At 35.9% G+C, this 26,655-nt stretch overlaps 1 protein-coding gene across 3 annotated transcripts in view; it reads left to right on the top strand.

Annotated features, from left to right (window-relative positions):
- The window catches only part of LOC106060241 (uncharacterized), a 38,261-nt gene extending 12,327 nt beyond the window's left edge, over positions 1-25,934 (top strand). The window contains exons 1-5 of one of the 3 annotated variants that reach the window (XM_056012704.1): positions 1,829-1,979; positions 16,671-16,866; positions 23,317-23,479; positions 24,582-24,791; positions 25,104-25,934. In XM_056012704.1, coding sequence (XP_055868679.1) covers positions 16,690-16,866; positions 23,317-23,479; positions 24,582-24,791; positions 25,104-25,570 — 1,017 coding nt within the window. In that variant the 5' untranslated portion in view covers positions 1,829-1,979; positions 16,671-16,689 and the 3' untranslated portion in view covers positions 25,571-25,934. Of the gene's footprint in view, positions 1-1,828; positions 1,980-15,454; positions 15,611-16,670; positions 16,867-23,316; positions 23,480-24,581; positions 24,792-25,103 lie in introns of those variants that run through there. The other 2 variants (XM_056012705.1, XM_056012706.1) reach the window with 2 other exon arrangements.
- The last annotated feature ends 721 nt before the right edge of the window (positions 25,935-26,655 follow it).

Below are 26,655 nucleotides of genomic sequence, written 5' to 3'. Positions count from 1 at the left end.
ACAACAGGTGAACAATACATGAAGTAACCACAACAGGTGAACAATACATGAAGTAACCACAACAGGTGAACAATACATGAAGTAACCACAACAGGTGAACAATACATGATGTAACCACAACAGGTGAACAATACATGAAGTAACCACAACAGGTGAACAATACATGAAGTAACCACAACTGGTGAACAATACATGAAGTAACCACAACAGGTGAACAATACATGAAGTAACCACAACAGGTGAACAATACATGAAGTAACCACAACAGGTGAACAATACATGAAGTAACCACAACAGGTGAACAATACATGAAGTAACCACAACAGGTGAACAATACATGAAGTAACCACAACAGGTGAACAATACATGAAGTAACCACAACAGGTGAACAATACATGAAGTAACCACAACAGGTGAACAATACATGATGTAACCACAACAGGTGAACAATACATGAAGTAACCACAACAGGTGAACAATACATGATGTAACCACAACAGGTGAACAATACATGAAGTAACCACAACTGGTGAACAATACATGAAGTAACCACAACAGGTGAACAATACATGAAGTAACCACAACAGGTGAACAATACATGAAGTAACCACAACAGGTGAACAATACATGAAGTAACCACAACAGGTGAACAATAATACATGAAGTAACCACAACAGGTGAACAATACATGAAGTAACCACAACAGGTGAACAATACATGAAGTAAAAAAAAAAAAGACTATAGAAAAGTTCACAATAACAATAAATGTTCGTGAGTACATTTCCTTAGCTGGAACATAGTCTTAACCGGTTCAACATAATGATATTTCTCATTTCAAAAGGTTGTTTTTATTTAAACATTTAAAAACAATTTTACTTATAATAATTGCAAAGCACTTATCTTTATAACTACGATCTGCAATGACCTAACAACAATTTACATGTATATTATTGTTACACATTTTGACTTTGTAATGCAGTTACAAAAAGAATACGTATTTTGCTTTGGATGGAGCAGGTTTAAAGATGTCAATACATACAAGGGACAGACTTACAGACTTATCAAAGCGAAATTGTAATCTCTCTAGTTTGGAAGTAACTTAGTGTCTCAGTCAAAATCAGAGAGTGTAAGCAACCCTAATAGTCGCAGCTCAAATCTTGTTGTGTCACCATTACTGCTGGAAAGTGAAAGTCTGAATAGTCTGATCCAGGTTGAAAGTGAATTAACATGGACAGTAGAAATATTTCGATTCATTTACCATGTAAACATATGATCTACATCCTGATGCATTCATAAAGAGATTGGCTCTCATATCTAGTTATTCTTATGTCAACATTGCATGTGTCCCATTACACAATAGTTTCAGAACAACAATACAAAATCAACATGTTCTGACCTAGTTTTCTAATGTTTGGACTCTCAGGAATGATATAGTGCAGTGATTCTCAGACTGACGAAACACATTCCTTTAGGTCGCGGATCAGATGAAAACAAAGTATTGGATTTGCCCTTATTTACTTTCGTTTTCTCAGGTCAGTTAGCACACCCTATGACACACACACACTTACATTGAAATAGCAAAACTATTATATTGATGTTTTTATTTTATTTTTGTTATCTTTTGAATTGAAGTTATACTACTTCTTAGTTCTAATAGGACTTGTATAAAACGTTTCACTTCTTTGATAGCAACGCTTGGCTTTCAGATTGTAATGTTTCTATCAACACAGGTAATAAATCTGCATTGTAGTGAGAATGATTCGCTAGATAAATCTGTAGATACATATTTTAGTACGTTTTCTTGTAGCCAATCCCAGCTGAGAACTCAATGCACACTTCATATAATGGGGCGCACATCTCAAGTCATTAGCTCTAGTTGGTCCACTGGACGAAGGTAACTGCCTTCACAAGATCGGGCAGTGTTAGTGTACGTGATGACACCTGTTTAGTACTAGAGAAACTTCTGGAATTACAAGCAGGTGAGTTGTATAGATCAACATAAAAACAACTTATCAGTCATGTGATCAGTAGAATGTGACTTTATGTGATAGCTTCTGGTGGATGTACACAATTGTATAAGTGAAGGACTACATCTTAGATGTGAAATATTTCCTACTGACCGAAAGACAATCTGATGGAAGTAAAAAGGATTATAATTATGGATTTTATTCTATCATTTCCCCTGGAAATATAAACTGACACACATTAGAGAATGTCATTCACTTGTCACATTTCTGTGATTTCTGTGACACTGTCATTTGTGTATTCACTTGTCACATTTCTGTGACACTGACATTTGTGTATTCACATGTCACATTTCAGTGATTTCTGTGACACAGTCATTTGTGTATTCACTTGTCACATTTCTGTGATTTCTGTGACACAGTCATTTGTGTATTCACTTGTCACATTTCAATGATTTCTGTGACACAGTCATTTGTGTATTCACTTTCAATTCACTGGGGGCCTGGAGTGGTAAAGCGCTTGGCTTGCGCACCATCTTGTCTCCGGTTCCAATGTCAGTAAAAAAAATTTTTAAGTCGCCCCTAAATCCACCCAGCTCTAATGGTAACCTGACAGTATTTGGTGGAGCCTGAAGGCGGTCATTATGCTCGCCTCATAACGGTGGGCCAGTAGATCCTCTGCCCCTGTAGATTGCAAGCTCTGGGATGGTACCTTACTTTACATTTACTTTACCTTTGAACTTTTGCAATTTGACGTATCATATTTGATAACCTCTATTAGAAAGAACACATTTTTACAAAGCTTATACTCTGTCGGTCTGTCTGTCTGGATGGATTCTTTTACACTTTTTCTGCCAATCGACCACTTCTCATTCTCTGATCAGGTTGAAATTATGTAAAGATATTCATCGTCAATGACAACACATTAATTAATAATAAAAATAAGTAATCATCAGTGTTAATTGATTATTATTGGAAACAAATCTTGCAATATTTAGAAATACGGCAGCGACTTTAAAAAAACATCTTATTGAATTGAACATCTTGTATTTCAACAACCCCTGTTAGGTCAGTGTATAATATTAGTATGTTACGTTTTATTGGAATGGCCCACCCAAACATACTCACTTCTGGTATGTGATATATCACATATTCCGATCTTTTTTCGTCCCCCCCCCCATCCCTTTTCTTCAAAACGCTTAAACTTCAGTATTTGGTATCTGTTAATCTAACTCCACGGCCCGCTTTATAATGTTACACACATTTTTGCCAGTGGATTCGATAACTTATCCCCCTCATACACACACACACATACACAATTCTACGCCTTTGAAAATAGTCCTACATACAACATAGATCTATGAGTTTTCTTCGACTTTTAAGCTTTGTATTGAAATATTTTTTAAACAGCATCAGTTATAGATTCCGTTTCAACTTTTACATAGATAGAATTACTTATATTAAATAGTCAAAAACATTTTTTAGAAAATATTTATAAAATAAAAATTATCGTGCGATTGGAGATTCGAACCACTTAACTTCTGATAGAATGTCTGGCACTCTATTGATTGACCTAACCCTGTGTTTATGTATATACACTAGCCGGATATGACCTACGGCCTGCGGATCATTGTATGGGTATTACTGATCTTGTGGATTTAATTTCAATCTATGTCTAACAATACGAATGTACCCTTCACATTTTTTTAGCGTTTGTCATACAAATAAAAGTAGCGTGTGAAAATGGGTTTACCCGTTCAGCCGATTTATTAATATCAAATATAAAATACTGTAAAAACGGGTTTACCCGATTTGTTAAAACGTTAAGTTTTTTAATAGAAATAAATTTAGTGTTTCTTTTTATTTTTAAGGCCTTCCATTTGTGGAAGGGACATTAAACATATACTGCGGTCTCCAGCGTGATCTAAGGAACATTTATGCCGAGTGTTTTTCAGATTGGTCAAACGGTTTTGATTTCCATGCGGGAAGTATAATAGTACAAGTTTTTAAAGTCGAATTTACTTTTCGTGGGGCTAAAAAAGATCGGAATATGTGATGCTAGATTTCACATAAAAGAAGTGAGTGTTGTATCTGAGAATAAAATCTTGTTTCGTCAATTTAACTGCTGTGCTTTAGATCTTGAAATTGCTTAGTGATTATAGACACACGGAAAGTAGTAACTTATTAAATTTTCGTATGTTTTCGTCCATGGCAAATGAGAGAATTAGCGATGTCAGCCAGTGGATCAATCACGGCCCATTGCGCTTAGACTATTTGATAGTTCTAGATATTTACGTTTTGTACACGTTTTTTTTTTCTTCCACTTCCCACTTCCGGAACAAATTGACATTTTGCATAATTATTCATAATAGATGACAATACATGAACCAATTGAAAAATTAACCAATTAGTTAATCAATTATTATCTCGTGGTAATTATTTAATTTGGATTGTATATAACAGAAAGGGAGCTAAACCCAGCCATTTAGAGATATATGTCAGTAATTAGCGTTTCTTTCCATTTAATAAGCGTATTTTTAAAAAGTTTTTTTTTCTTTATATATATATATATACATATTACTTTTACCCACTCTGGTTTTTACAGAATAATGAAATCCACATAAATGTTTTTTAGTGTTAATATACTTGAACGTACAACTTGTATAAATGCAAAAATAAGTTTTCTAATAAGTAAATTTGTATTTCTCATTAAATGTATTCATGTTTTAATCAGGAAAATATGGAGGAATAATTGTCCCTCGTCATTCGTCATGTATTATTGCACTAGATTCTAGATCTATAGTTCGTCCATCGTGGTTCGATGATGACCACTTTGTCATCCAGGGGGCTGAGGGCTTTGCACTGGGGTTTTATGCCTCCTCATGTGGCTGGTGAGACCCATGTGAGCCGGAATGTTCGGCCGCACACTGGGCAGGTTATTCCAGATGTAGCTAGTGTCATTGGCCTTACTTTCCTTCTGCCAGCGCTGTTCTCTTTTCCTCAGCAATTTGTGCGATAGTTTTCACATCGAGACGCCATGATGCTTTATCATGTGCTTTTGTTTCCCAGGTAGCTGGGTCAATGCTGAAAGCTTTCAGAGAAGTTTTGAGGGTGCCCCTACACAAGCCAAAATGTTTATTAAATAAAATGATGTGAAAAACAAACACACATTTACATTTAGTACGTGAAAAATATGTCTTAGCACAAACACTCATGCAAAACATAGATATGAATAATTTTTTTAAAAGAAATAATACAATAAACGTACATAATGTATTTCGCGCCAAAACGTCCCGTCGCCAAAACGGCTCGCGCCAAAACGACCTTCGCGCCAAAACGGCGGGGCCAAAACGGCGTCGCAAAAACGGCGACGCCAAAACGTCCTGCTTCGGTACAATTGACGTAACTTTAATAAGTTTAATAAGTCTTGTATAACAATTGTTGGTATAATGATCTAATTAATAGTAATAATTTTTATTTGAAAAAAAAAAAAGAATAGTGGGCCTCGCACGCATTCAATAATTAGGCCCCGCAATTCTTAATGCCGACCCTGCACGCTCCTTCTCACAATGTTGTTACTATTGGTAGATATCTTGTTTCCCAGTTCCGGGTACATTCAATATATGCGTGTGTGTATATATAAATATAGATGTGCTACAATTGTATTAATATTGTATTAATAGTTTGTGTCTCCGAAGAAGATTTTAATGGATTGAAGTCACAAAACGATTTCAAACAAGGCTCCCTGTAATGACGCTTGTATAAATAACTGTTTTGTTAAGAGTATTTTTTATCTATATAACCTACCCAGTCAAAAATAGGTTTTTGTTATTTTAAGAGCTAAACAGCAAAATGAAATTTTGAAACATCGGGCAACCTAGACAGCCCTAGCAGATTTCCACATTCAGAATGAAATGACCAGATTTAGCAACACTTAGGTAAAGTAAAGTGTACGTACACTGTGTCTTAGTCACTACACTTGAACCATCCTTTTCAAACCAAGGATATATTGAAATGAAGTGGATGATGAAGTTTATTACAAAGTGAAATATTCCAATGTAATTGCACAGAAGCAAAAAAAAAAAAGTTCAATTAACGGAACTAAGAAATAAAATGTCATTGCATCGTGAGTAAGTTGTTGAACCAGCCAGTACATGCCATGACTCGCATTTTTGTCCGTTTTACTGGGCACCAACGGACAAGACCAAAATATGCTGATGTCGCTTAAATTAATTGAGTTTACGTATTGGAATGTGTCAACAAATTAAAAGAACCCAACCGTCTATCTGTATGTGAACTGTTATTTAGGCCTATGTGAGCTGGTATATAAGTGAGCTAATATGTATGTGAGCTAGTATGTGAGCTGGTATGTATGTGAGCTGGAATGTATGTGAGTTGGTATATGAGCTAGTATGTGAGTTGGTTTATGAGCTGGTATGTATGTGAGTTGGTATATGAGCTAGTATGTATGTGAGTTGGTATATGAGCTAGTATGTATGTGAGTTGGTATGTGAGTTGGTTTATGAGCTGGTATGTATGTGAGTTGGTATATGAGCTGGCATGTATGTGAGATGTTGTGTATGTGAACTAGTATGTATGTGAGCTGGTATGTATGTGAGCTGGTATGTATGTGAGCTGTTATATGTGTGAGCTGGTATGTGTGTGAACCGGGTTTGTATGTGGGCTGATATGTATGTGAGCTGGCATGTATGTGATCTAGTATATACGTGAGCTGGTATGGGTGTGAGCTGGGATATTTGTGAGCTGGTATGTTTGTGTTCTGGAATGTATGTGAGCATTTATGTATGTGAACTGGCATGGGAACCCTAACCCTATGTATATGTATGTGAGTTGTTATGTATGTGAGCTGGTTTGTGAGCTGGTATGTATGTGAACCGTTATGTATGTGAGCTGGTATGTGAGCAGGTTTGTATGTGAGCTGGTATGTATATGAGATGTTATGTGTTTGAGATGGTATGTGTGTGAGATGGTATGTGAGTGAGCTGGCATGTATGCGGGATGGTATGTGAGCTGGTAAGTATGTGAGCTGTTATGTAAGCTGATATGTATGTAAACTGGTATATATGTAAGCTGTTATGTACGTGATCTAGTATGTATGTGAGCTGGTGCGTATGTGAGCATATATGTATGTGAACTGGTATGTGAACCGTAACCCTAACCCTAACCTTATGTATATGTATATGAGTTGTTACGTTTATATGCGCTTGTATGCATGTGACCAGGTATGTATATGAGCTGGTATGTATGTAAGGTGGTTTGTATGAAAGCTAGTGTGTATGTAAGCAGATATTATTTTGAGCTGGTATGTATTAGAGTTTGTATGTGAGCTAATATGTATATTAGCTGGTATGTTAGCTGGTATGTATGTGAGCTGGTAAATACGTGAGCTGGTATGTGTGTGAGCTATTATGTATGTGAGCTGGCATGTACGTTTTCTAGTATGTATGTGAGCTGTTGTGTATGTGAACTAGTATGTATGTGAGCTGTTGTGTATGTGAACTAGTATGTATGTGAGCTGTTGTGTATGTGAACTAGTATGTATGTGAGCTGATATGTATGTGAGCTGGTATGTACGTGAGCTGGTATGTCTGTGAGTTGGAATGTATGTGAGCTGGTATGTATGTGAGCTGGTATGTATGTGATCTGGTATGTGAGCTGTTATATATGTGAGCTGGTATGTAAGTAGGTTATGTATGTGAGCTGGTATGTATGTAAGCTGGTTTGTATGTGAGCTGGTATGTATGCGAGCTGGTATGTGATCTGGTACGTATGTGAGCTGTTATGTAAGCTGATTTGTATGTGAACTGGTATATATGTAAGCTGATATGTATGTGAACTGGTATGTGTGTGAGCTAGTATGTATGAGCTGGTGTGTATGTGAGCTGGACGTATGTAAGATGGTATGTATATGAGCAGTTATGAATCTAAGCCGGTATGTATAACAGCTGGTATGTATAAAAGCTTGTATGTGAGCTGATATGTATGTGAGCTGGTATGTGAGCTTGTATGTTTGTGAGCTGGTATATACGTGAGCTGGTATGTATGTGGGCTGGAATGTTTACAGCTTACATACATACCAGCTCACATACATTCCAACTCACAGACATACCAGCTCACATTCATACCAGCTCACGTACATACCAGTTCACATACATATCAATCACTTTTTACTGCGCGACTATACAAAATCTGCTAACATACGGAATAACTTGTTGGCAAGGCAACGCCTCATCTAAACTGTTGCGACGTCTAGAAAACATCATAAAAAAGCATCAAAAATTACACTCACAACATTAACACATTTAAATGAACTTTTTGAACAAAAGTGCCTAAGAAAAATCGAAAAAAATCTTGGAAAACAACAGCCACCCGCTCCATCAGAACTACGTCAGGTCGTCGCGAAGTGGTCAATTAAAACAAGAACAGAGCGGTACAAAAACTCGTTCGTACCTCACTCGGTCAGACTCTATCACCGCCACTCATTGATCAGGGAACATGAAATGCACCAAGATGCCTGTGTGTAGTCGCTGAATGAACTCTTTATGTTGTCTGTTGTATTTATGTGTATTTTTCTGTTGTGTTGTCTTTATATGAGAAAAGTGTCCTTGTAATCACAACAAATTTCCGTAAGGATCAATAAAGCAGTTTTAGTCTTAGTCATAGTCTTATCTGTAAAGGGGAAAAAAACATGCACTTGAAAATGTTAAGAAGGGCATATAAGCTTTCACTTTTCACCGTGACGAAAAAATGGTCGTACTGCGCTTTGAAACATTCATATCTTGACAATGAACTTCAAGATCAAAGCTTGACTCACGTTACGAAATGTATAGTTGTTTTCTAAAATACTGCTACGAAAGAGAGTTGTGTTTTGAGTTTATTTTACCTAGGTCTAGGTTTACCCATTTCTTTTAATTTTTTTTTTTTTGTAAGCATGCCTTGGACACAATAGTAGATGTGAACAAAGCTAGGCTTGGACACAATAGTAGTTGTGAACAAAGCTAGGCTTGGACACAATAGTAGATGTGAACAAAGCTAGACTTGGACAAAATAGTAGAGGTGAACAAATATCGCACTGCTACGAAAAATGTTTGCCTCAGATTGTCTCAGCATTAAGACTCTTATATTTTGAAAGAAAAAAAATAAAATTTCGGGGCAAGTCTTTCTCTTATATTATCCACCTGGGACAAGTCTTTTCCAAACTAATGATTGATGGCTGCTTAAATCTGTGCCAAACACAGAATCATGTAAAATAATACCGTATAAGCTTTCACAATTTCCAGGCCTTCTATGGGGGGGGGGGGGAAATTACAAATACCACTATGCTCTTGACAACCAATAATTAACTATGGAGTTCTTACGTCTTTCACCAAAAGGCTTCAGTTGTTTGTGAGGTCTACATAATTATCTCTATTATCCGTGAGGAAATCAGTTTTAGAGTTGTGAATTACACATAACAATACATTATTAGAGCAAATGTACAGTATAGACTTTTCCTACCTGGGCTGGTATACACTTTTCCTACCTGGGCTGCTATACACTTTTCCTACCTGGGCTGGTATACAATTTTCCTAACTGGGCTGGTATACACTTTTCCTACCTGGGCTGGTATACACTTTTCCTACCTGGGCTGGTATACACTTTTCCTACCTGGGCTGGTATACACTTTTCCTACCTGGGCTGGTATACACTTTTCCTACCTGGGCTGGTATACACTTTTCCTACCTGGGCTGGTATACTCTTTTCCTGTGTGGGCTGATATACACTTTTCGTTTGGCTATTTCACAATAGTATTCTCTAAACTGGAGAAGTTTAATATTGCAGAATCAGAGTATTTGTCCTAACTTTCTATATCGACATAGAAAAACCAGCATTTGGAATTAGCTACAACAAGAAGAACCACGGAAAAAAATACATTGATCCAAACTTGAGTCACGGCAGTTTCCCGGACAACTGACACAGTGCGTGTACTTTGAAATGCAGCCATTCTAGATTCAATGAATAGACATTCGGAAATAATGAAGGACTTTGTCCTCCTTCAAAGCTTCACATATTGTATAGAACACACTTCTCTCCACTGATAAATGGAGCGCACCCAAAAGAAACAATTTCTTTAATTCTTTTCATGGCGGCGATAATAGACAGTTTACAATTCATCTTTCAAAGCATGTCACAAAATAAACTGTGGGATATCTAGATACAGCATGTCACAAAATAAACTGTGGGATATCTAGATACAGCATGTCACAAAATAAACTGTGGGATATCTAGATACAGCATGTCACAAAATAAACTGTGGGATATCTAGATACAGCATGTCACAAAATAAACTGTGGGATATCTAGATACAGCATGTCACAAAATAAACTGTGGGATATCTAGATACAGCATGTCACAAAATAAACTGTAGGATATCTAGATACAGCATGTCACAAAATAAACTGTGGGATATCTAGATACAGCATGTCACAAATAAACTGTGGGATATCTAGAGACAGCATGTCACAAAATAAACTGTGGGATATCTAGATACAGCATGTCACAAAATAAACTGTGGGATATCTAGAGACAGCATGTCACAAAATAAACTGTGGGATATCTAGAGACAGCATGTCACAAAATAAACTGTGGGATATCTAGAGACAGCATGTCACAAAATAAACTGTGGGATATCTAGAGAAAGCATGTCACAAAATAAACTGTGGGATATCTAGATACAGCATGTCACAAAATAAACTGTGGGATATCTAGATACAGCATGTCACAAATAAACTGTGGGATATCTAGATACAGCATGTCACAAAATAAACTGTGGGGTATCTAGATACAGCATGTCACAAATAAACTGTGGGATATCTAGATACAGCATGTCACAAATAAACTGTGGGATATCTAGATACAGCATGTCACAAATAAACTGTGGGATATCTAGATACAGCATGTCACAAATAAACTGTGGGATATCTAGATACAGCATGTCACAAATAAACTGTGGGATATCTAGATACAGCATGTCACAAAATAAACTGTAGGATATCTAGATACAGCATGTCACAAAATAAACTGTGGGATATCTAGATACAGCATGTCACAAAATAAACTGTGGGATATCTAGATACAGCATGTCACAAAATAAACTATGGGATATCTAGATACAGCATGTCACAAAATAAACTGTGGGATATCTAGATACAGCATGTCACAAAATAAACTGTGGGATATCTAGATACAGCATGTCACAAAATAAACTGTGGGATATCTAGATACAGCATGTCACAAAATAAACTGTGGGATATCTAGATACAGCATGTCACAAAATAAACTGTGGGATATCTAGATACAGCATGTCACAAAATAAACTGTGGGATATCTAGATACAGCATGTCACAAAATAAACTGTGGGATATCTAGATACAGCATGAGAACATTTCGTGGAAGTTACTCACGACACGAGAAAAGATCATACGTTATTTTCACGTTACGGCAAAAACCGTATATTGTGTTTAAGCACTAAGTAAGTATAATGTCTGCTCCCCTGTTAGTAATTCACCTGTTTTATATCACATGTTTGTTAGTCAGTCAGATCTTCGTCAACGTTTAGTTATTCGCTCACCTGATAGTTAGTCACTGAACTGCCTATCACTCCCTTGTTACTTTGTCACCAATCTGTTAGTGATAACTCACCTGAAGTTAATATAAATAAGTTAGTCCCTCACCTGTTAGTTCCGCACCTGTTCTTTAGTTACTCACCTGTTACTCAACCACAAGTTACCTAGTCACTCTACTCATTATTACACTTATTTAAGTGAGTCACTCACCTTTTAGTTATACTCTAAGCCTGTAAGCCCTTCTATTAGTTTATTAATCAACAGGTAAGAAGTCAATCACCTGTCATTGAGCCACTCGTCCTTTAGTTTGTAAAGCACCTGTAGTTAGTCAATCAATTATTAGTTAGCCAATCATCTGTTAGTTTGTTAATCACCTTTTAGTTAGTCACTTTTGCTATTTAGGCAATCAAGGGTTAATTTGTTAATTTTTCTTAGTCCCTCACCTGTTGGTTAGTCCTTCATCTGTTGGTTAATCCCTCACCTGTTAGTTAGTCCTTCATCTGTTGGTTAATCCCTCACCTGTTAGTTAGTCCTTCATCTGTTGGTTAATCCCTCACCTGTTAGTTAGTCCTTCATCTGTTGGTTAATCCCTCACCTGTTAGTTAGTCCCTCACCTGTTAGTTAATCCCTCACCTGTTAGTTAGTCCTTCACCTGTTAGTTAGTCCCTCACGTGTTAGTTAGTCACTCACCTGTTAGTTAGTCCCTCACCTAATAGTTAGTCCCTCACCTGTTAGTTAGTCACTCACCTGTTAGTTAGTCACTCACATGTTAGTTAGTCGCTCACCTGTTAGTTAGTCCCTCACCTGTTAGTTAGTCCCTCACCTGCTAGTTAGTCACTCACTTTTAATTCAACACTTATCTTTTGTTTTCACCAAAGTTTCTGATGTATTTTATATGTATGAATGTCTCTAGGACGAATTACTAACTAGTTTTAGTCAAATTATTCTTTTGAATTCAACACTTGGAGAATGAAACATTTGTTTCAACAGAAAATGTTCTTGTATTTGGACAGTATAGATTTGAAACAAATCGAAAATCTTCTTTAGTGCTGCCACCACCAGATCACCATAAAGGTTTCACTCTTCGAACTTTGATTAGGAAAATTTGGACAAAACCGAAAAAGGAATATATATTTATTTATTTATATTTATATATCAATGCTCTAATATAAATAATAAATCTGTACTATTTTTAGTCCTTGTTAAGACGTGTTGAACAACAATTTAAAGTTGACCAATATTAAAACAAAAAAGTGAGAGAGATATATCATCCTCCAAAACTTATTGTCAATACGACATTTTCGAAACGCACTTTTTAGCGATCCCCGTAAGGGGAAAAGCCTCTATTAGGTTTGTACAAAATGTCCGTCTGTCACATTCAGATCTCAAAAACCAGAAGAAAAATGAAAAATATAATTTCACCATGCGTTGTGACAATGAAGTGACCATCGTCTCTAACCCAAAACAAACTCAAAGATTTTGTTGACTACAGATATTCCCATATACCTTCCACTCACTAATCCCCCCTTAATCCTTTATAATCTCCAAGGCTAGAGTATTAATGGTTGACAGCCTGGAAGACAAATCGTAGATGCAATAACTCAAGTCGAGGGTTTTCTTGTGACCTTCCATTGGATTGGGGCTCTCCCATTCCTTCAGTTTAGATGAGCTCTTTCCAGAAGTCAACGCTTTCTAGGAGCTTTTTATTTTTCTTTGCTAAACCAACACATGGTAGAAATTTTTATAATTTTAAACATCCCATCACGTGATATTTCATTTAAGACAAGCCTACACAAATTTTGTAATACTAAACTCTACAATGTTAGTTGTTGATTTAGAACTGATTGTCAAGTAATCAAAGGCTGAACTCATGAAAAATGGGGGAAAAAACTAAAATGGTGAGAGATATGTCAATAATAACATCTTTATTTCTTGTACAGTTTTCTGTTTTGTTTTGATTTCCTTGTTCACGATGTAGACCAAAGCTTGAAAGACAGACTTCTTCTCTTGTTCTCTATATGTTCCTGTTATCTTTCAAGGGAATGTCTCGTAGGCAGATATCAGCATGTTCTAATTCATTGTACCCAAGGACTTGACGTTGTTTTTTTATGAACCAAATAAACTGTTGAATATGAGATGGGAAGTTGGAATGACGTCATTCATTGATCAACTCTCTGTGGATGGGTTGGTTCACGTTCTCTATATGCAGCGACATAAAGTTATCATGCCCGGAAGTAGTGACTACGTCACAATATATACGCCATCCTAGAATTATCATTACAACATTACAGGAATAGTTTTTTTAAAAACAAGTTACGTCAAATAGTTATCTTTTGAAAAGGAGATCAGGGTGTAGAGTCAATTAGTACGTGTCTTCTTAATGAATCTCAAATTGTTATGTAAATATGAAAATAGTAAATATTATTCCTCAAGTGAATTAACAGTTTTTTAACTTGTTTATTTTTAGTGTGATTTCTGCGAGTTTATTTTATTTGCAAAGTCGGAAATGTCATTTTCAAAACCAGCTTTTAAAACCAGCTTTTCTTCTTCTCAGTTGTTAATGTTCATTGTGAAATCAATTAGCTTCTAGTTCTTCAGATCTCGTCATTACTAGCACAGAAACAGCTCAACAACTTGAAGTTATCAGTAGTAGCTTCAGTCACTGTAGCAAGCATACAGTTCTTCTCGAATTGACCATCAGCAGAAGAAGGAGACTATTGTGATACTGTTGCTACTAGTGCAAACACCGGTGTCAACATTGTCTATATACGCTCTGATTGACTTTCTTAGCACGCAACGAGCCCTAAAGAAAGTTGTCCTCTTCAAGTTGGTATTTGTAGCAATGATGACTTATTGTCTTCCTGGCTGCTACAATATAACGTCACAATTAACACATGGGCTTTCCTTTCCTCCTTATCTTTAATACGAACTTTATGAAGAAAAATTTTGACTTTTTCTTTGGCAACTTTATCTGCCAATTTCCTGCCAACAAGCGGATCCTAGCCTCACACAGAGAAGTCGCCATTTTGTTTAGTGTCGGAATGTTTAGCACTTTTAGATCCTTTGGTGTCCTGTTAAGCAGACAGCAGCCATGTTTCTTTTATTGATGTGTTTTATTGAAAAATTTCGGATAGATTGTTAAACAATCCAATTTTTTTGTTATAAATATTACTTGGAAATTTAACAGCGAGTTTATTAGCAGTAAAATAAAAAGTATATAAGCATTAAATTATTATTGACTTTTGCATTAGTTCTTTTAACAATTAGACAATATGCCAGTTATATCATTGAACAATCAGAGTTGAATTTGTTGTTTTTGTCATGGTTCGAAAAGTCACAGAGGTCAGGGCCAGATGTGGCTCGATGGTTACATCTCTCCAACCCTCAGTCTCTCAACCCCACAGACTTAAATCCAAATCACCAAAACAAATGGACTTTTAAACGTAACGACGTAATTTGCATTTAAAGATGGTACAAGGTTAGAATAAGTTAGTTGTTTAGTATCTCGTACATAGAATAAGTTAGTTGTTAAGTATCTCGTACATAGAATAAGGTAGTTGTTTAGTATATCGCACATGACCGCTCAAATCGAATTTCCTTCCGGCTAGAGTAAACAAAGTATCACAGTATCTTGATCAGCTGACTAGCAGACAACAGAGAACGTGTAGGTCATGTCAAAAGATTATTTCCTGGGCGTCGAGTGTATCTAGTAGGTCACTGTCAAGTAGTCAGACCAAATCAGTCCATATATTTTTTTTAATAGATAACTTAAGAAATGACAAAACAAAAACAAAAAACATGCGACAAAAAAAAAAGACTACTGCCTTCCTCCCCCTACCCTTTCAATGAATCATTTGTACGTGACGTCACAGTTGTCGTCTCTATAACCCTATAAGTAAAACAAACCAGTTCAGTCAGTTAATAGCCGCCTCAAGGGACAGTACAACAAATATTTCTTTGAAAGAGCTCTTGTTTCTAGAGACAGTCATCTGTGGACTATCGAGATAGATTTCAATTCTTGTAAGTCTCATTCAATGTGTTCAGACATTATTTAGATTTTTTAAAGTATATAAAATAGTGTTTTTTTTCTTCAGAGAATGTTAATCTAACTGTAATGCCTGCGTGCTAGAAATTAAAATATTACAAGAAATATAAACACAGCTAAATAATTTTTGTGTGTGCCAATTTACCTTGTACTTACAATGTATAATATAATTCATCCTCCACCGCGGCCAATGGCAGCTTGTATCATAAACAGGCAAATTGTTTCTTTATTTCTGTAGCTACTTCAGCGCTATGTTTCACTCACAATCTTGACCTATAATTTTCAGGCACAATTTTTTGTTTGTAGTTGTCCCTCTTGAGTCTCATTTTGTCTACTACTATTTTATATTAAATGTAAATGTCCTACTTGATGCTGGTCCATGGAGTTAGAGGGTTATACATTTATCAAGGTAAGAAGCGTTGATACCATTATATGTGAAAAATTATACATTTGTTTAGAACAGTATCGTTAGACCACGGGCTGGCAATGGTTATGTCTGCCTTTGATATGGTAAAATATGTAAGTCGCAGCTGAATACTGCAATCTTCATTTATCTTCACACTGGAAGACAACCCTTATATATTTCCACTTGAAAGTTCTAAGAGCTAAAATATATCCAATTATGACCTTAAGATAACTAGATTGAAACCATGATTTAATGCTTAATGAAACCAGAGAGACGCCTGATGAAACAGAATCTGCTCGTTACTTTTAGTTCTGGCAAGAGTGTTCAAGGGACAGAACCAAAATTATTTACTATATGTGAGCTGGGGAGGTAACCTAACAAAAATGGAAGATAAATAAAAAGAAATATTTAAACATGATAAATACTTGTCATTTGTTAATTGGGGATTTCTTGGAGTCTATGTTAGCTGAGGGTTATTGACGTGTTTAAAAATGGTATGAAAACCGTTTATACACACACCACGTGACTATAAATGACAAATCTCCAGAAGGCCCTTTAAATATTAAATTCTATAAGATGACTGTTTTAATTGCACTGTTATGATAAACATTTCCCGCCTGCCTTTCCAGGTGTAGAGAAAGAGACGAAATGAAGTCTTTCCTCATTACGATACAGTGCATCAGTACGTGCCTGCTAGCTATGCTCCCGAGTGGCACTGGACATGGTCGTCTGTGGGACCCACCAAGTCGTAGTACAATGTGGAGGCAGGGCTTTCAAACACCTGCCAACTACCAGGATAATGAGCTGAATTGTGGAGGCTTCGGAGTAAGTACTGTATGGCAGTCTATAACTCAATAAGTCAATCAAATATATGTGTGTGTGTGTGTGTGATTTACATACGGGCACGCATTGCGCATATTGAAGAGTTTTGCTGTAAAGTGGAAAAACTAGCTATCATTTTGGTGTGTCCGCTAGTGTTAATAAGCTTTGCTTTTACAAATGTATTGGACAATTTGGTCAACTTTTAAGCACTGGAAAGTAGAATGTCCTAAAGTTGTTCTGTTTGTAGCCAATATATAAGTTCAATATCGTATCTAATCTTGGTCTTCTAAAAGCCCATATAATTTCATATCAGTTTACTCCTATTCAGTCTATAACCATCTAAATATCTACCTATAGTCTATTTTTTTTAATTCCACATTTTCAGCTCTATCTTTAGCTACTTCATTTAGTTCAGCTTTTTTCCAAAGTTGATATCAACTGATTCCCTGATCTGTCTGATATCCTATACTCTTGAGCGAGCAATTCCTGTATGTATGTATGTATGTATATATATTTATATATATATAAATTTTATTTCAAAAACGGCTCTAACGATTTTCTTTAAAATTTCAAGGTATGTGCATATTAGTGAGAAAAAAATTCTCAACCCATTGGCCACATCGGGAAAACTCGAGGTCGGCCGTTATATCGGTTTGAAAATGCCTCATTATCGAAAAATTAATTTTGGCTAGAATGTTTTATAAATGAAAATTTTCCATGACGTAAACGGGAAAAACGCTGCTTACGTCACTAGGCTTATCGCAGTACACTAAAATATTTCTTTGCAAACAAGAACAAGTTTTAAAGAATCAATAGACCTAATTAAACATTTGCGCACCATCTTATTGTGGATTGATTTATTATAGAACTATGAAAGAAAAGTAATGAAATTAAATGTGCCGATGTATGATTAGTTATTGTGTTTTAAGTGCTTAATAAATTGTTTACTCTTTAATTGCGTAGAGTGATGTAGATACCTTTTACATTGTTGTTTATTTTGCTGGTGACCTCCAGCTGTCTCGTTCTGTGCTATCTTCTATGTCAGCTAAGGCAAGTTGACGCCTAAACTGGTCTTTTAAGCGTTACGGTGTTACGTCGACCACTTTTTAGCTCACCAAAAAATACTGCCTTTGGCATACGTTCGTCTGAGATTCGTCTCCCATACAGGATACTGCTCTGTCCTGCGTAACTGTCGGACTTAAAGAATTCCATCTATACAAAGGACGCGGATACACATTTGAGACCAAACTAAAATCTGCTGCCGATGACAGACGCAGACGCTAAAAGAAAATCTTAATCGATCACCGCGGACAATGGTTATGCTTGCCCTGTCTGTGGCAAAATATGTAGGTCACAGCTGCAATCCTCATTGATTTTCGGACTCGAAGACAAGCCTTATTATTATTTTGCTGGTGAGTTATTACCATGTGTTCATGCTTCGGTGTCTACTGTCCTGTACCAAAACAAAGGAAATGGTCATAACACAGCTTCTCTACGCCTTACTTGCTCACACTAAACATGATATCCATCTAGCGGTCAACGAGTTTGCGTAGGCTGCAGCCTCTTTTGATTTAATTATAAACCTCGGTAAAAAGCTTGGAGTTAGGGCGTGTTGACGGAAGGCCCAGGAGAGATCTGAATGGAGAGATCTGTAAAAGCAGGCCATATCCCTCCACGGGCTGTAGCACCACTGGGATGGATGGATGGATGACAAAAGCCGGTATGAACTTCTTATAGTCCGACAGTCAGGCTGGGCAGGGTACGTATCCCGTATGGGGGACGAACATATTTTTCGGCGTAACAGAGGTGCCCCACGGAAACGTTTCTTTAGAAAACTAATGCAATGATTTAAGTCTATTAAGAAAAAATTTGCCATTTTACTTTGTCACAAAGTGACTGTTTTACCCTATAACGTAGAGATTTGCGTCACTTCATGTTTCGTACTAAAGCCATAATGAATATATACTAATTCCATAATTAAATGTCTGAACGTTACCATCTGAGAAGTAACACTGCAAAGACTTTCTTCCAAGCCAATAATAGTAGGCCTACAATAGTTTTACGCAAAAGATGGATTGTAAAACTATAAGACGGATGTGAGATGTGGTTGGTCTAGACTATAGGAGGACTTAAGAGACTTTATATTTAATCGCCATGTGCAATTACATTTAGAACTAACAGAACACTAAAGCAACTCTTCAGATTAGTAGTCTTTATCTGATCGTTCATTTTCGTAATTACAACAATAGCCCATTAGTTTTACGCGAAAGAAGCAATGTAAAACGTTAAGACGTGAGCTGTGGTTTTCTATAGGCCTACTGTTGGGGGGACTTTCTATTCAAATCGCCATGTACAATTACATTGAGAACTGACAGAACGAAAAAGCAACTCTTTGGATTGAGTCTTTACCCGATCGTTCATTTTCGTAATTACAACAATATTCCCAAAATTACTTCGGGTATATATCCTTCCTTCACAAATTATTCATCCGAGCGAGGCTCGGTCACCTGATATTTTATTGTTATTCGCGTTCTTTCTCGTCACCCCATTCTCGGATTAAATTGAAATTTCACACAATTATGAAGCAATACAAAATTTAACCAATTAGTTAATCAAGTAGTGGTAATTAATTAATTTTGTTTTAAATAGAAAAGGGAGTTTATTCCTGCAGTATTAAGATATATGGTAGTGATTTTTGTGTGGTTCTTTCCCTTAGATAAGCTTTGTTTAAAAAAAAATATGTTGAAATGTTTTGCTTGTTGTAGTTGATATGCTTCGTTTATCATCGAAGTAGTCAGCTAAAGAAAGGATTTGGAAACAAAACCTGGGACCATTCATGGCATTTGTATTTTCATGTGCTAGATCATTTTAAATGTTTGGCAGTTGATCAGTTCTTTTCTCTTTCTCAAATTATTGAGTTCCTTATAGATCGTTTCTCTATTATTATTATTATAGCTTTTATATAGCGCTACTTTCATGCTTATAGCATGCTCAGAGCGCTTTTGGTCCAATCTCATTTGTGGTCCGGTGGGGGGAGGGGGTATCTAGGAGTTGGTTTTCCGTGCTCAGTAAACACAACTCTGCCCGAGTCGGGTGTCGAACCTCGAGCCCCCTTCTAGGTAGCCAAGCCAAGCCAAGTTCAAGCGCACTTGGCCTCTCGACCACGCTTCCCACTCTATTGCAGGAAGTAGTTTACTTCTGTCATCTATTAGTTTGTATAAATATAATGCTTACATTTCTGTAAATATTTACATCATGGATATACAAGAAAAAAAATAGAGAGTTAAAAATACCCATACCAAAATAAAATCTAGATCTTTGAAAAGTAGAAATATCAGGCTTTATTTTTTTTATATTAAGCAATGTCAATCTAAAGTACCACAGTAGTCAATATGTCCATCGTGATATTGTGTTCAGTATCCTTCACTTTTGGTCAATTACGTTTCCAAATAAGAATAACTTGGAAGTCGCAGAAATAATTGAGGTGCCTGAAAGGAAACTTCATGAATTGATCAATATAATTTTTTTCTTTAGTCGTAAATCAGTGAACCATTAAACCCATATTTTTCACCCTTTGTCATTTCTAGAGTTGTAAGTAGGAATAGTAGTTTGCGATCAGCGTACATATTTTACAAAACAAACATTGCAAGTCCACAACTGTCAGATACTTCAAAAGAAATATAAACAAGGGTTACCGGCCATCATATGCGCAAGATTTCAGACATTAGGGACTGAATGTTTATGTCCGAAATGTCAGTTTGCAAATTAAGTCCGAAAACAAGCAAAATATAAAAAATACATTTAAAAACAAAGTTATCTGAGGGAAGAATTCCACATTTAACATAATATCACTTAATAATGTAGAGTTTATTTCCCGTTTTCGACATCAAACAAAATAATTACCATTAATTAATTGACTAATTGGTTAATTTTTGTGAAAAGTTTAAAATGTATCCCATAATGTGTCACTGGAGGATACGGGGGGTTGGGGGCGGTAGGGCCATTTCTTCCCCCCACTCGTCGGTGGACCTTTCCCCCCCCCCCCAAAAAAAAAACACACACACAATTTGTATACGAATGTATTACTTACATTAATAATATATACTAATTATTTATATTTCAACCTTTTTTTTAGATTATTTCGCCCCTCCCCTCTAGTATGTTGGCCGATTTGGTGGGGTAGGGAGGAGGTGCGTGAATAGATACATAAATTCCGCCCACCCCCTAAAATTTCGAGTGGGGGCGGTCCAATTTATTTGTAGAAATCACAGCTTGTTAACATAATCAATTAATTAAGTTTCTATATGATTAAAACCTGTTGACTTATCTTTATAATATGTCGTTCGCCAGTTGGCCTATTGGGTGGGAGGGGGGCGAATACATCTACTGCCCTACCCACCTAAACTTTTAGTGGGTGGGGGGCGGTCCTACTTTTACGGAAAAATCATAGGGTTAGGGTTAGGGTTTTGTGAACAAAATTAGTTAAATTACTATATAATGTTTTATATTATATCGCTCCCCTATCGCTTTGTCGATACGATGGGGGGGGGGGATTGCATCTACTGCCCTCCCCACTCTAGTCCTATTTTAATGGAGAAATCATAGTTTGTGAACAAAATTAGTTGAGTATCTATTTAATATAAGTTACATATTGATATTTGAACCCATTTGTATATTATGTCGCACCACTCAAATGTCAAATCTTATAATTAGTAAATATGAAATGAAAAAGGGTTGTACCAGGTGAGAGGGGCGATACATGCAATAGCCCTCCTCCCATTGGACAAATCAATACTTTTTCTTTTTGTATTATAGTTAAGAAATTACAAAATAAAAAAAAATCTGTCACTAATATAATTTATATATGTTATAAATTAAATTCTTATATCGAGTCGCCCCACCCCTATACTTAAAATGCCAAATGCAATCATTAGCAGAAATTAGAAAAAGGAGCGAGGATTAATCGTTTTCACCTTACCGTCCCTCTCCCCTTTCCAGATGAAAACAGAATAGTCCAATATGGCGACAGAGTTTATGTAATTTATCTTAATTATCTTAAGAAAGACTTTGTTTTGGAAAATGTAGAATTCATACAAAATTTTTCAGTATAAGTTCTGAACCCAAATATTCTTTCCCTAGTCGCCTTTTTCCAACCTTTACTCAATCTAATATTTTTCTAGTTAAGTAAATTTGGGATTATAACTCATAATTTATGCTTGAATTCTAAAAATGCAAAAAAATTAGAGAAGAATCTAATTGGTCCACTTAATTTCTCCTCCCACTTCCGAAATTTGTTGTTTAGAATGTTCAATTATAATTCTGTAAGTTACAAACATGCCTATTGAACAAAAAGTATCACTTAAAAATTAGATTTTTTTTTTAATATTATTTTTCGAATAATTTTTATTCAGCGGCGATCCTTAAAGCCTTAATCTAATTTTGTGGGGTATCTTATCTTTTCAACAAATCGGTTATATTTGCACTGTAGTAAGGGCCTATAATTTATATTAGAATATTTTTCAAAGTAAAACATTATATATATATGCACATTTTTGGTTAGGGTTTACTTGGCGTTAGGGTTTGGAAAAATATCGCCCATCCCACTCCATAGTTCTGGATTTGATTAGTGGAATGAGTATAGAAGAAATAACGAGTTTAACATTTTTACCAGACAGACAGAAAGACAGACAGAAAGACAGAGTTGATAGAAGTTTGAAAAAATGAGGATTTAGTGAAAACAGCTTGTGTGCCACGCTACAGTTACCAAACATTTGTCTAAATGCGCATGTCTAGTTGAAATGTTGAACTTGATTCTTGAACTATATTTCTACAATGAAGTGCCAAATTGTTTTCTAACAACTTCAAGTGACAACACTGACACACGAGGGAGACATTCAAGATCTCCAGTTAGAGCGAACATATTCTTTGCACTCTGAATGACCCTAGTTCAGCAGCTGAGCAGCTCCAAGAACTACTTGAGTTGTTCAATCTTATGTTCACTTCCATGTTTGATCTATCATAACGCATGACGCATTGGGCCACGCTTGCATTCAAACTCACGAACTACCCCCCAGGCTATATCATTTTGTTCTATTGATTTTTGCAGACATGAAATTAAACATTAAAAATGTCAACTATTGATGCAGAAGATAACATGTCCCGCTGCCTGGGGGTTATTCAAAGGTCATTTCAAACAGTCTAGTAACAAGTAGTCTGCTTGGCTTTACTATTGAAGAACTTCTTTGGCCAAATTAATTGGGTCAAGTTGGTCAACTTTTGTAACCAAATTTTTCGCTTCTACCAACGTTGATGATTTTTTCTGGTATAGACTAGACAACTATTCTTTAGGTCTCGTGTGACACGTGTGACAAGGTTTGATTATGAATTTTATTACATATTATACTTACGTAAGATCATTATATAAAAGTAGATACACATGTCTCCTGTCAACAGTATCAAGTCTCTAAAGGTTATAAATGTGGTGTTTGCGGGGACCCGTTCGAAGGGGAGAGAAAAAATGAAGAAGGTGGACTGTACGATACAGGCATCATTAGTCGAACTTATGAACAGGGGCAAAACGTGACCATCCAAATAGATCTAACAGCCAATCATAAAGGTAAATAGTGAATGTATTAATAAGAAAACAGCCAATCATAAAGGTAAATAGTGAATGTATTAATAAGAAAACAGCCAATCATAAAGGTAAATAGTGAATGTATTAACAAGAAAACAGCCAATCATAAAGGTAAATAGTGAATGTATTAACAAGAAAACAGCCAATCATAAAGGTAAATAGTGAATGTATTAATAAGAAAACAGCCAATCATAAAGGTAAATAGTGAATGTATTAACAAGAAAACAGCCAATCATAAAGGTAAATAGTGAATGTATTAACAAAAAAACAGCCAATCATAAAGGTAAATAGAAAGGAAAGTTCGGTAAGATGCTGCACGAGCTCAATATTCAGTAGTAGACAGACAATACTCAGTGGTAGACAGACAATACTCAGTGGTAGACAGACAATACTCAGTAGTAGACAGACAATACTCAGTAGTAGACAGACAATACTCAGTGGTAGACAGACAATACTCAGTAGTAGACAGACACTACTCAGTAGTAGACAGACAATACTCAGTAGTAGACAGACAGCATTTAGTGGTAGACAATATTCGAAAGTAGGCAAACACTATTCAGTAGTCTACAGTAACAACTGTCTCACACACACACACACACACACACTTTATTTATTCAACTTGAAAACTTCTTTGTGAATTTCTAAAGTCTCGACAGTTTTCACGGCACATCTTGATGTCTGTACAGTAGTGCAATCTCTAGATTTGTGTCATTTATATAACAATCTTGTATTGGGTGATAATCATGTCGAACAAATCGCTTGTTAATTAAAGTAAATTATTCTTATAATCTAAATATATTTTAAGATTGTATTTCAATGTTTGTGAAAGAAATCGCGTGACATCGTATTTAAACAAACATTAATTTAAAAATGTAAAGGATTTTCTGCGAACTTTTAATGTTAAAATGTTAAGAATGAAAGCTATGTCTTGAAATATGTCTTGAAGTTGTAAATATGTCTTGAAGTTGTAAATATGTCTTGAAGTTGTAAATGAGTTTTCACAATTTTTTTAATGAAATACAAGGAAGATGACATATAAGTTTAAGATCATTCTAGTTTACATTTCTATTCATGCTGCTTGCAGGATTTTTCGAATTCAAACTTTGTCCAAAAACCATCAATAATGAAAGGACAACCCAGGAGTGTCTTGACCTCTACCCACTGGCATTAGCTGACGGCTCTGGAACGAAATATATGATAGCCACCAGTGATTCTAAAATGTTCCAAGTGAATGCTGTTCTACCTGCGAGCCTCACCTGTGAACATTGCGTACTTCAGTGGAGGTATCATGCAGGTACATCAGTAGATAGGGGACAATCCCAGTTCTTGAGTTTACCAAATTCAATAAAAATCAATCAACATATTTTAATATTTTAGTATTAAACAATAGATTTATAAATAAAGTGTATTAAGAACTAAAACACCAAGATTCATTTTGTTTACATTTTGGCTTGACATACACATTAAAATTAAAGTTGTTTTTTGTATTAGGTCGCATATCTCTACAGTATTCATTTCATTTGTAGGCTTAGAAAGTTTACTTTTATTGTATCCTTGATAAACCCTTTCAAAATGTATTCTTACCATGATACAACTATTTTGTTAGGTAACAGCTGGGGTCAGAATGCTGACGGGACTGGATGTATTGGATGTGGATATCAGGAGGAGTTCTACGGTTGCGCTGATGTTCGAATCGTTTCTCGAGGCACTGCCATTATACCTGGAGTCTATCCTACTTACAAAGTGGGAGTCAATGTAAAAAACACTGTACAAGTTACCAAGGAACCCACAGTTTATGAGACAGTTTATGAGACCAGCCCGACTCCTGAAAACAAGGGCGGAGCAGAGTGCCAGGGTGTGCCAGGCAGGGGGGACTTGAACAACTGGTGTCAAATCAACTGTAAAATGGGCTACTGCCCAGCCTCTCACTGCACGTGCAAGAGCGAAGTCTCATCAGCGATCAAGTCATGTACAGGAGCTGGGGCCTACGCTAACACTCCAGGCATGGATGGCTGGTGTTTGGTCAACTGTGCTGCAGGCTACTGTCCAAGTACACACTGTAAATGTAGTTAGTAGTTAATAATAGAGTCAAGAGTTTGACTTTGAAAATCACTCGCTTGTAACTGACATCCTACAAAGTCTACAAGTAAAAATGTTTTGTTGTATTTTTATCTTCAACTGATATTAATAGTCATTTCACTATTTCAATAGTTTTTACACTTAATTTTTTTTGTTATGTCTCACTAAATTACTTAAAGTTTGAATTATATCAGTATTTCTTTGACTATAAACTAAAATGTGTAATATCCAGAGCACTTTGTTGGAAAGTCAGCTGAATCTAAATATTGTATGAATCTGAATGAAATCAAGTTGATTTTGTTTCTGTTCTCACAAACTCCAGCAATGTTTAAATAAGAAATACAAATGTGTAAATGTATTGAGTTTTGCTTTCAAGATCTTTTTTATTGTGTTTTTGCAATACACTGTACACAAAACAATGGCCACCTGCTACTGGCATGATGTTATTTGAACTCTAGTGGAAGTGAATGTAAAACTGATCAATGGCCGTCTACTTAATTAAAGAAACAAAAGACAACTAATGTGATGTAGAAGTTTGCTGGCTATAAAAACAAATGTATAATTCGTCTAGTGACTAGTTCCTCGTTACCCAGCAAGCAGAAGCTCACCTGTACTATCAAGTGACAAAGTTGAGTTTTATGGACACATGTAGTGACTTCAATCTTCAATCAAAATATTCTAGAAGTGTATGACAGTTGACAGAAAGAATTGTGGAAAATAAAATAGGTGAGCGATGTATAGACCTAAGAGTTGAATAATATGCTTCTAGTAGTAACTAGTAAAGAAAACACCTGCCACTCTCCGTAACAAATGTTGCTAAACAAATTTGTCTTCAAAGATTTCACCTCTCATAGAGAGTATACTTCTAAATATTCGTCCATTGTTTCCGTGTAAAAGCAATTGTTACTGTGTTGTACCACTTAGAGGTGTTCAATTGTTTTACTTTGTTACAGTATTGACTGAATTGAAATATCTGTTGATATAAAATTGTCTATGTTAATGAATTTACGCTGATGTTTTTTTGTGCACAAAATCGAAGGCACAAAAATGTTGAACTGAATTAAAAGTACGGTCTGTAC

The sequence above is a fragment of the Biomphalaria glabrata genome, chromosome 15 (assembly GCF_947242115.1).
Source record: "Biomphalaria glabrata chromosome 15, xgBioGlab47.1, whole genome shotgun sequence".
NCBI classification, from domain to species: domain Eukaryota; kingdom Metazoa; phylum Mollusca; class Gastropoda; family Planorbidae; genus Biomphalaria; species Biomphalaria glabrata.
The sequence above is the reverse complement of the archived record's forward strand: the minus strand, read 5'-3'. Positions and strand labels throughout refer to the sequence as shown.